Source organism: Sinocyclocheilus rhinocerous, unplaced genomic scaffold (assembly GCF_001515625.1).
Source record: "Sinocyclocheilus rhinocerous isolate Xijiao unplaced genomic scaffold, SAMN03320098_v1.1 scaffold1314, whole genome shotgun sequence".
In the NCBI taxonomy this organism is placed as follows: Eukaryota; Metazoa; Chordata; class Actinopteri; order Cypriniformes; family Cyprinidae; genus Sinocyclocheilus; species Sinocyclocheilus rhinocerous.
The window spans coordinates 980,698-992,906 of NW_015644118.1; the positions used below are offsets into that span (position 1 = coordinate 980,698).

At 35.1% G+C, this 12,209-nt stretch overlaps 1 protein-coding gene across 1 annotated transcript in view; it reads left to right on the forward strand.

Annotated features, from left to right (window-relative positions):
- The window catches only part of LOC107758015 (plasma membrane calcium-transporting ATPase 3-like), a 37,700-nt gene that overhangs the window by 11,195 nt on the left and 14,296 nt on the right, over positions 1-12,209 (forward strand). The window contains exons 6-14 of the mRNA XM_016575650.1: positions 3,831-3,959; positions 4,257-4,322; positions 4,521-4,559; positions 5,094-5,258; positions 8,087-8,301; positions 8,465-8,707; positions 8,836-9,077; positions 10,056-10,290; positions 10,448-10,627. Coding sequence (XP_016431136.1) covers positions 3,831-3,959; positions 4,257-4,322; positions 4,521-4,559; positions 5,094-5,258; positions 8,087-8,301; positions 8,465-8,707; positions 8,836-9,077; positions 10,056-10,290; positions 10,448-10,627 — 1,514 coding nt within the window. The remainder of the gene's footprint in view (positions 1-3,830; positions 3,960-4,256; positions 4,323-4,520; positions 4,560-5,093; positions 5,259-8,086; positions 8,302-8,464; positions 8,708-8,835; positions 9,078-10,055; positions 10,291-10,447; positions 10,628-12,209) is intronic.

Below are 12,209 nucleotides of genomic sequence, written 5' to 3' on the forward strand. Positions count from 1 at the left end.
TTTCATTTTTACTTCTAAAATGCTTGTTAAACGAGTTTAAATGTAAGTAATGTTGTATACATGTTTAAACTGTAAAATATGTTGTATTAAGAACTGTATTGAAATAAAAGGCATTTAGAGAAAGAAAGAAAGAAAAAGAAAGAAAGAAAGAAAGAAAGAAAGAAAGAAAAATGTCAAAATAAATGAAAAACTAAAACGAAACGAAACCAACAGCAGTTATTGAACACCTAACTAAAAATAATAATCAAAAATAAATAATCGTTTTCTACTCAATCTCAGCATGCTTTAATTTTGTGTCGCTAGAGGTTTGCGCCAATAAGCTTAAATTAAAATGTCTTTGGTCTGCGCTCTGGAAGTGTTCTGTTAATTCTGCTAAACTTTAATTACTAAAACTAAAATTAAAACTTAAACTAATCTGTATAAAAACTAAATAGGCTATAAATCTGTTCACAAAATAAAAACTAAACTAAAATTAACCAAATTATGAATGAAACTAATAAAAGAAAATGGACAGCGATATTAAAATAAAAACAAATTTAAAAATGCAAAACTATAATAACCCTGACACGAACATCTTTCAATGGTGCGTGAGGAGGGGGATCCGCCAAATGAGGTTATCGGAATCCGGAGGTGCTGGACCCGGACCCAGCTTGTTCAAATTACACCCTGACTACTAGCTGCTTACTGGGAATTCTCCCAAATCTCCCCATGGCCTGTAGACTTAATTTGCTTTTGCAGCTATACTAGTGGTTATTTTTAATTAATTTATTTTAATAATAATCAGAAAACATGCCTGTGTCTGCTTTATTTTAATGCAGTTGTACCAATAAACAAAATCTCCAGTCTTTCACATGCATCTTAAAGTGGTCATAGGATGCTACATGCACTTTTACAAGTTGTTTGAACTGAAATGTGTGTTGGCAGTGTGTTTGTTCACAACCACCCTATAATGATAAAAATCCACCCAGTGTTTTTTTTTTTCAGTGTTAAATGTTTTCCCCTTTCTCAAATCGAGCCGATCTCAGATGCCTGTCTGTGTGACGTCACACAGACAGGCCCCTCCCACGATAGTTTGATTGACAGTAGCGTTTCAGCACAGACTGGACTGGTGTCTTACCTTAGACCCGCCCTGAGTGAGCTGTCATCAGTCCGCCATTGTTTCACCGCCGGAGCAGATGTAGACAAGAATGACTCCTAAGCAAAAATGGGCATCATATGACCCCTTTAAAGATCGTGTTTAATTGTGAATATGAAGTGGGGGCGGCACGGTAGGGTTTTGCCTAGAGCGGCAGTTGAGCCCTGCTGGGACAGACTAGTAGTAGTGGTTAAAAATCCAAAAGGTTGCAGGCTTGAACATGCAAAGGGTGTTCTGTTTGCTTGAGCAGGATGCTTATTCCCAGGGGCACTATTCCCTTTATTTATATGGCGATGTCACGTGTGTAGTATACTGTAAGTCTTCACAGAATTACCAGTATCAATTTATTTAGGCTGGCATTATCGCAATCCATCTGAATTAAACTAATTCAGAATTCAATTGAACCAAAGTATTCTGTCAATACTTTAACACTCAGTGTTTGGGCCAAATCTCATTGACTGATTTAATGAGAGAACGTCCCTGAGGTCTGATAAACAGGTTAATCAGCTTCCTCCCTCATCTCTGCTTCCTGGACAGAGGCTCAGATTTGTGTTAGGCCCTCCAGAGACCTGCTCTGTCACTTCTTTCTAATGATCGGAGCTCACCAGAGCAGCATCTGTTTCTCCGATTGGCCACACACGCAGTGCTACCACACGACCTCAGCATAATCAAGTGTGAAAGAAAAATGGGAAATGAAATTGATGTAAACATAACATGCTTTTAGACATTTGATGTAAAAAATGCTTGTGTAACATGATTAGAGTGGACTCGCATAACTGAATTGACATTAACAAAGAATAATGAATACTAATTTGTGGCAAAGAAAAAAAATCTGAATATCGGTGACTCGCTCGAGTGTCCAATACAGAATCAGGATTGCTTGATTTGCCTATATTTTCAACAACAAGCCGTTTGAAAGTTTAGGGTCAATAAGTGTTGTTTTTGAAGAAGAAATTAATACTTTTATTCGGAGCGGATGTATTAAATTGATATTTATAATCATTATAAAAGATTTATTTTTCAAATAAATGCTGTTCTTTTACTGGAGTAATGGCTGCTGGAAATTTGGCTTTGCCATAAATTACATTCTAAAATAAAGAGTGAGAAGATCTGACCTTTTGTACAAGTTCTGTCTCTTAATGACCAAAACAAGACCTTTTGTTTCTTAATGATCAATTTTTATTTGATTATTAACCTACATCATAGCTGTTTTTTTGTTTTAACAGTTTTCAAAATCCTACACTTTCATGTTAATGTTCAGGTTTAAATACTAAAAACAGTTTATTATTTAATATGATCTCATATGATATACGATGGTAGATTAAAGTATAGTGGTACTGGATCAGTTCCAGCCTGTGCAGTCAGTTCTTCAGGTCATTGAGGAGGTGGATGGCCTGAGGGAGAACTTGTTTTGAAGGCAGGAGTTTCTTAATTTAAAACTGCTTTGATTTATCAAGATTAATTTTTGATAATCCAGTGAAACTCTTGGGCAAACTTTTGTTTGCATAAGATCTCCATGTTGTTTCAATAAGGATCTCTTGCTTCTGTACATGTTTCTGAACTTTCAGATGACTAGCTTCCATGAAAATGTTTTTTTTTATTGACAAGCCTTTTTTGTCGTTCATCAGCTTATGCAATTAATCATCAAGGGGTGCATATTATTTTCTCAGCCATTATGGAAGAGGCATCTCTTCTCAACATGTATGTTTGAAGGCTTCTGTTGTGAAGAAGGAAATGCATGCTGTACAACATAATTGTCTTAATCAGTAATTTTGTCTTGTTTATCTCTGTAAAAAATATCTTCTCTCGTTGGCAATAGACATAAACCTCACTAAATTCTTAAATAACAATGGGGTAGGAAAAATGAACTTAATTCAAAATCCAGTGTTTGAAAACAAATGTTATTGTAACAAAATTGCTTTTCAAGTACATTTATGTGTATTTTATTTATGTACTTATTTTTTTTTTTTTTGGGGGGGTGTTCTGATTTTTTTGCTGGAAAACAAGACAAAATCCTGGTAAAGAAAGCAAGAATTAATGTGCAATGAATCAGGGAACAAAGAAGCAATCTGGTTCAGTTTAATTGTATTACACACTAAAAGGAAAGGCCATGGAAGAGACTTCAGCTTTAATTTTGATCCTTGGTTTAGACAAGTGCAGGGGCTAGTGTGAGCACAACAAATAACAACAATATATTACACGAGGCTATCCATTGGACAATGATGGAATAACAGTATATGCTTATATTTTCCATTACCCTCACCTTGAGATTACAAAATCCTGTAGATTAAGATACTGTTTTTTAATATGAATTTAAAAGATTTTTATGACGCTTTTAATTTCCTGAAATTATATTTCCCTAAAATATTATTTGTATAAACGATTAAATGTAATCAATTGTTTGAGATTAAACATGCTATAACTGGAGACACCTGAGCTTCTAGTCATCTATAAAGGTTTTTATGCTCAAAATATATATTAAAATGAATACTGAAGTCCTTTAGTCAGTAGCTAACCATTTTGAGTCACAAGATGGCGCCAATAAGCTATTATAATTTGGATTAGTAAAAAAAAGTGAGAGTGCTGAGTGATACGAAAGACATAAAAGTCTGTAATAACTGGTGTTTGAAGAGCTGTGAAGACATTGTTGAAAATATTTACTGTAAAAGTCTTCTCTGTGTTTCACGAAACTCAGGCACTCATGTAATGGAGGGCTCTGGGAAAATGTTGGTGACCGCTGTTGGTGTCAACTCTCAAACGGGCATCATCTTCACCCTCCTGGGGGCCGGAGAGTTGGAGGAGGAGAAGACGGACTGCAAGAAAGGTTGGCATCTGACAGTTCTTCAAACTGTTTTATAAATGGTGGTTAAAATTGAGCATGAATAAACATTCACATCAAAAAAGAAAAATCCATTTTGCTTGAATACCCATATAGAATTATCCAGATACAAAATGTCTAATGGTCTGGGCCAATCCTATTCAATGCATTGAAATGCTCAGAAATGTTGCACACTCATTTGAGTTGATTTTTCATTGCTTTTGTTCAGCATTTAGGTTTTATTTTGTCTTTACATACCACCTCCATTTTTGTCCTATCCTCTGTTTCCAACAATTCTATCAGAGGTCAATAGTAATTCATCCATGCTGTTCTCCAGTGTTGAAGCCAAAGAACACAACATCATAAATGGTAGGTGACATTCACAATAGAGAGATGACTCATAAACAGACATCCTGGTTTTAGCTCTCCATATCTGTCAAATATTATCCCTCCATGTTTCATGTTTTCTTTCTCATGCACTTTATTGTTCTCTCATGTGAGCTACATTGACCTCAAGCAGCAGAAATGATATTTGTTTTGTTTAAATGTCTGCATTAACTTTCACAGGGAAACAAGACGGCACCCTGGAGAACAATCAAAATAAAGGTGACTCAAGACTGATTTAGAATTGAGTTATCACTTTTAAGAGGCATGTTCAGATAGATTTATAGTGAGATAAAATCATTATTATGACAAGCAATTTTCAGAATGAAAAACTGCACACTGCACAGTAATTACTGTATACTGCCTACTATTTTGTCTAAACATTTATGTGAAATAATGTAACAATAAGCATTTCATATTGTAGTCTGCTACAGTCACATTGAACTCATAACTTTGCGTGTAGTGAGTACCATCCTGCTATCATGGTATACAAATAATAATAATTTTTATAATTGTTATCATTATTAACAGAGAAATAAAAAATATTTCTCTTAATGAATTCATTTAAGATATTATTATATTTAATTACATTTTGTAAAATGTCTTTTGTCAGTCAGATCAAATAATGATATTGTGCATACTGTGCGCAGTATACATACTGCAAACCGCAAAAAGTGTGTAGTTTGCTATTCTGAACATTTTTAACAATTGCCTATCATTCTACTTGCTTGATTACTTTGTCTCCACCCACTATAGCTAAGAAACAGGATGAGGCTGTTGCCATGGAGATGCAGCCTCTGAAGAGTGCAGAAGGTGGGGAAGTGGAGGAAAAAGAAAAGAAAAAAGCTAGTGTGCCCAAGAAGGAGAAATCAGTTCTTCAGGGCAAACTCACCAAGCTGGCAGTGCAAATCGGGAAAGCAGGTGGGGAAGTCTAATGTTAGGTCAAGTTCTTCTGATCGTATTGGCTTTTTTAAGTCAAGCTTTGGATTTGCTAATACTCAGGGATAGGAGTTTTACTGAACCTCTAAGTTACACAATACTGTTTAAAAGTTTGGGGTCAGTAATATATATATATATATATATATATATATATATATATATTTATACTGAGAGGAGTGCGATATTCTAGTGATAACAGAACTCCGACCAATTCACCGTTTGTATCACTCCGCTTGCAGTATTTCTCACAGCGGGTGTCATGGCAGACGCCCAAATCCACTATAATTTTATAAATAATACTGTTTTTGTGTCACGGAATGTAGTTTTTTAGAAAGAAAGCTGTTTAGACAAGAATGTACTTGCTTAGACTTCAAATATGCGGTTTGTTAATAAAGATAACTTCTATTTGAAAATTTGCTTCGACGTTTTGGGAGATGTGAGCTCCAGGGCGTCAGAGGCCGTTCAGCGCTCATGAACCCGCCGAGAGCAGCCTTACCTCGGCCAGTTCTTTGGGAATTTGGCGTTGGCTCTGATGTCTCTATAGGGGTTAAACATGAGATATAATTAGTTTTGGGTAGGGATGTAACGATTCACTCAACTCACGATTCGATTCACGATTTTGATTTCACGATTCGATTCACAATTTCTTTTTTTTTTTACAAAATGAGATTTAACAAATTATAAACAAAATGTGTCCTTTTATTATTGCTTGAACAAAATGCTGCACGTTTATTTGTGAAATTTAAATAACACTATAATAAGATACTAATATAGCACTTGCGTATTATTGCTCTTTTGTTGGTTTTGATTGCTTCTATTGTCCTCATTTGTAAGTTGCTTTGGATAAAAGTGTCTGCTAAATAACAAAATGTAAATATAATGTAAATGTAAATAACAAAACTAAATTGAAATTTTAAAACAAACCCCAAATCAAATAAATAAGTAGCACAAATAAAAGAAATCTCTTCATATAAACAAAATAAGGCTTTGTCTGTGCTCTTTCCATTTAAAATTAGAGGCAACCACTGCATTTTAATCATGATCCAAACAAAGATGCTGCATACATTCAACATGAGCAGTTTTTTAATCTAAATTAGATTGTATAATTTCGAAATTTGAAGTAAAAACAGAATGGTCTGACTTCAGTTTTAAGAAAACTATACATAAAAAATATCTGCATGAAACAGAAACAGCAGACGAGCTGAACGAGACGCAGATTCACTCTCTGCCAGCAAGTGGTGCTTAAAGCGTTTCCTTGATTTCCGCTGTAAACAAAGTAGGGCTGCACTTATAAACTTTAATATGCATTATACAGAGGCAAGATGAAAAGAAAAAATACCATCTAAACTTTTCTAAAGACAGTAAGTTCTCCTCAGACATACATTCATATAAACTCCTGCCCCTAATTGAATCGCGATTTGTTTAGCATCTCAACCGATTTAAATCGTCACATATTTGAATCGTTTTTCAACCGGTTCGCGGTTAATCGTTACATCCCTAGTTTTGAGTAGATTTAACGGGCAGTCTTTGGTCTCATTAATCTATTATTTGTTCCAGAGCAAATAGTTTTGGCTGAGGGCAAAGTCTCATAACTTTATATTTTATGTAACTTTAATGCTGCATATCGGAGCGCTGCCTTTGTACTTTTGACTGAATTGCCTAGCAACTTTTATGATGGCTGTTGTTGTTGTTTATTAAATATTATTATTCAGTAAATAATATTTTATATAAATAGTGGTATTTTATTATAGTATTTAGTATTTGAAAATGGTGTCTGTGTTCGTGATGGTGATTAGTTGCATTGTTCCGCTATTAGATGGTGACAAGAGACTGAAAAGAATTTTAATATTGAAGAGACTGAAACAGGGTTGTAAACAAGGAAGTTATTTTTACTTTTATGGGGTTATTTCATTTGATTTACCACATTTATCTGACTCATACATAAATTATGATGTTATGCACTACCATCCAAAAGTTTGGGGTCAGTTTTTTTTTTTCTTTGAAAGAAATAAATACTCCTGTCAGAGCCGACAGCCTAGTGGACAGCGCTCCGACATATAGTGCAGCTGTGCTTTGGGGAATCCGAGTTTGAGTCCCAGCTCATGCTTTTCCAATCCCATCCTCCTCTCTCTGTCCCAATTTGTTTCCTGTCTGCTCTCCACTGTTCTATATAATAAAGGCAAAAACGCCAAAAAAATAAATCTTACAGAAATAAATGCTTATATTAAATTGATCAAAAGTGACAAAAGGCTTTTTTTTTTTTTTTTTTACAAAATAAATCTATTTCAAATAAATGCTGTTCTTTTGAACTTTCTATTTATCAGAATACTGAAAAAAAGTATCATGGTTTCCACAAAAATATTAAGCAGCACAACTGCACAATAATAAGAAATATTTACTGAGCACCAAATCAGCATATTACAATGATTTCTGAAGCATCATGAGCATCATGTGACTGGAGTAATGGCTGCTGAAAAATCTACTTTTACAGTAAATTACATTTTAAAATATATAAAATATATAAAGTTATTTTAAATGTTAATATTATCTCACAATAATACTGTTTTTATTGTATTTGTGATCAAATAATTTCAGTCTTGATGAGCATGGGAGACTTCTTTAGTAAAACTTATCAACCCCAAACTTTTGGACGGTAGTATATATTTTGTTCAGTTATTTTGTTCGGTAGTATATATTTTGTTCAGTTATGAACTAAATTTTTTGTGGATGATATCTCAAATTGTGCGCCTCTTTGAGGAGAGGTGTGCTATAAGTTTTCTCAGCAATCAAAGATGTATGATATATTCCAGGTCTGGTGATGTCTGCCATCACTGTGATTATCCTGATGCTGTACTTCGTGATCGAAACGTTTGTCATTCAGGGACGGGTCTGGTTGACAGAATGCACACCTATTTATGTGCAGTACTTTGTCAAATTCTTCATCATCGGAGTTACAGTTCTGGTGGTGGCTGTGCCAGAGGGTTTGCCACTGGCTGTCACTATATCATTGGCCTACTCTGTAAAGGTGAGATAGAAATTAATAATTAGTAGTTTCTTAAAAGTTATGTCGAAGAATGGACCTGTTTTTGTGAAGTTGTGTCCATCATGGAAGTGTCATTTACACACACACATTCACACTGGCAAGTGCCACTAACATTTTAAGACTTCCCATCAATGCCTTTCCACAGAAAATGATGAAGGACAATAACCTGGTGCGTCATTTGGACGCGTGTGAGACTATGGGCAATGCCACTGCTATTTGCTCAGATAAAACAGGGACCCTAACCACTAACCGGATGACAGTAGTGCAGATTTATGTAGGGGACCAGCACTTCCGCGACATCCCAAGACCAGACCAGATTAACCCAAAGACACTGGAGCTCATCACCAGTGCTATTGCTGTGAATTGCGCCTACACCTCCAAAATAATGGTGAGAGGCTTTTACTAAAGCAGTAAACCATTAGAGGCCATGCATTACAGTGATTTCACTAAAGTTACGACTATCATTTCATCTTTTAATTTACTCTGTCTTCCACTCTCTTCACCTTTTCCTCCCAGGCTGCAGATAAGGAAGGTGGGCTGCCCAAACAAGTGGGTAATAAGACAGAATGTGCTCTGCTGGGACTCGTGCTGGGCCTGAAGCAGGACTACCAAGCTGTGAGGGAGCAGATCCCAGAAGAGAAGCTCTATAAAGTCTACACCTTTAATTCTGTCAGAAAATCCATGAGCACCGTCATTCAGATGCCTGACGGAAGCTTCCGCTTATACAGCAAAGGAGCCTCTGAGATCCTGCTCAGAAAGTAAATGATGTCTTTGTATACGTGGTGATTTTTAAATTGCAATAGTAACGTGTAATGTTAAGATGACATATAACATTATCTGTTGAACTGATAATAATTGTACTAAAAAACAGTTACACTTTATTTATGATTTATATACACTAACATTCGAAAGTTTTGTTTGGGATAACTAACATTTCTTTTTAAAATAAATGCCGTTTTAATTTGTTTATGGAAAAATCCTGAAAAGAGACAATGTATAGCAGTTTTCAACATTGATAATAATAGGACATGTTTCTTGAGCAGCAAATCAGCATATTAGAATGATTTCTGAAGGATCATTTGACACTGAAGACTGGAGTAATGATGCTGAAAATTCAGCTTTGCCATTATAGGAATAAATTGTTTTAAAATATATTAAAATAGAAAACAGGTATTTAGATTATACAAATATTTCATAGTAATACTGTTTTAACTATATTTTTGATCAAATAAATGCAGCTCTGGTGAACAAGCATTTTTCAAAAGCAAAAAATATTACTGATGTCAAACACTTAAATGCTGGTGTATTTTATTTATACTATATATTTATAAGATTTTGATAATCAACATTTTGCTAAGGTTAAGCATCTTATTTCACTGGCCATTTGTTAAAAAATGTTCAAACTAAGGACTACTACTTTCTTCGAGGCCTAATTTGTACCTAATTTATGAAAAGTGCCAAATAGAAAAGAATAGATAGATAGATAGTCTTGATAGATATTTCATTCAGAGACTATTTTAACCACACACTGCTGGAAGAACAAAGAATGGACAGTAAGAGTGTTCTGTGGTTTCCTGAAAATGATTTGTCTAAAAAGAGTTCTGAAAATAAATATAAGTAAGTGTTAACAGGAATCTCACCTCTTTCTAACTGGCTTCTGGGTAAATTTTGAAAAGTGCAGTCTTTGTCAAAAAATGCAGTGTAAACATTTTTTAACAGTTCTGCCTTCATCTCAGGTGCTCGTTCATCTTGGGCCGTGACGATGAGGCTCATGCTTTTAGGCCACGGGACAAAGATGAAATGGTGAAGAAAGTGATTGAACCGATGGCATGCGATGGCCTTCGTACGATTTGCATCGCTTACCGAGAGCTCCCAGCTGACCCCATGCCAGATTGGGACAATGAGACAGACATTGTCTCCAACCTTACCTGCATCACCGTGGTCGGCATTGAAGACCCTGTTCGACCTGAGGTATACTGACCAGTTTACTGTCTTGGATATGCGTGTACTTTTAGTTTATCTCTCCTATTTACCTAAGAAACCGCACATACCCTTTCATAAGAAGACTTAAAAGGCATAATTATGATATTTTTATCTGTTCTGATTTGCTGATTATAATTCCAATCAGGTCCCAGAAGCCATCAGGAAGTGCCAACGAGCAGGCATCACTGTGCGTATGGTGACAGGTGACAACATAAACACTGCACGTGCCATTGCTGCCAAATGTGGCATCATCCATCCTGGCGACGACTTCCTGTGCATGGAAGGGAAGGAATTCAACAGGCGAATCAGAAATGAGAAAGGAGAGGTATACTTCCAAGTTTTGTAGTTACGTACGGAGCTTATGCAGGAACTATTTCTATATAAATCTTTATTGTTTTATTGCCAAATCCTTATTGCCAAGTTTCATTCAGAAAACATAACATGCACAAATACAGTGTAAATGAAATGCTAAAAATATCTAGATGAGTGATGATATATGAAGTTACATATACAATATTGCTGTTCAAAAGTTATTTTTTGTAGGGTTGTAAACAAGGAAGTTATTTTTACTTTTAACAACAGCTTGTAAGACGCAGCCAACAAATGCACTGAGCAGCGCTGTCATTGGAAATCACCCTTAACAGATGAAAGGATAGTATGACAAAGATATCGCTTTCCTCAGCGGACATTCATACTAATGATTTATGCTGAATATCAGATTGAGCTGAAGAATCAATGCTTCATCAGATGCAGGTAATCACACTCGCTCAGTCCATAATAATACTCGTCTCTTCATAATACAGTTAGCTTTTAATACAGTAATACAATAAGCTTTTAAAGAAGCAACTCAGCGTTCTTTTGTTACTAGTTCTAAAGTGACGTTTTTGAATTATTAACTGATCTTGGGCTCAGATTCAAATCTCAAGTTGACAGTTTAACAGCTGTGGCGGAAGGAAATACTTCTGCACAAAAGAGGGTTTTTAAAGACACTCCATTGTTGTTTCCTATGTATTTACATACTCAAGCCATTGAACTGTTGTATAAACGCAATATCACACTCGTAGCAGTGCGATATGCCTGTATATCGGCACGCTGTGATTACCTACGGCCGACTCACAGCAGTGCCGATATACAGCCACATCGCACTGCTACGAGTGTGATATTGCTCAACCTGTCCATATTACCACCTGCCTTATTGCTTTAGTTTCTATAAAGTTACAGATGAATTTGCACCACAATAGCATAGCGTGTGACTGGACGCATGACATTCGACATCAACAATAAATAATCTGTTAAGAGTCTCCTACTTTTTAAAAGCATTTTTTAAGACTATTTATTTTGCTACCAACGCATAATTACTGTATATTATGAATTGCAGAAACTTTTTGTAATTAGCATTTACTTTGGGTCGTGACGCACCCGTTGAGAAGCACTGATGTAGATCGTGATGCTGTTGGCTTTAAATGCTGGAATGGTGTAATTCTCCATAATCTGTAATTACAGTTTTATCTATAATATACAGTATGGCATCACTGACTATTATACCTATAAGCATGAGGTTTTAGTCTCTTATTATTCTTCGTGTTTTGCTAAAACATAAATGCAGTGATTAATAACGAGGACTTTTCCGTAATTACAGGTCTGCACTAAAATTAATGCATGCTTTTGAGTTTCCATGATCCCTTTCAGGGCAAAACACAAATTGCTGTTACAAAGTAGATGCAAGACATGCATACAAATTTGGGGAATTTCCTTTCATCCTCTAGCTGTTTCAGAGGATGTGTATAATTTGCTCACGTGAAAAGATAATGATCATCTTGAGGTTATTTATTTATTTATTTATTTATTTATTTATTTATTTATTTATTTATTTATTTATTTATTTATTTATTTATTTATTTATTTAT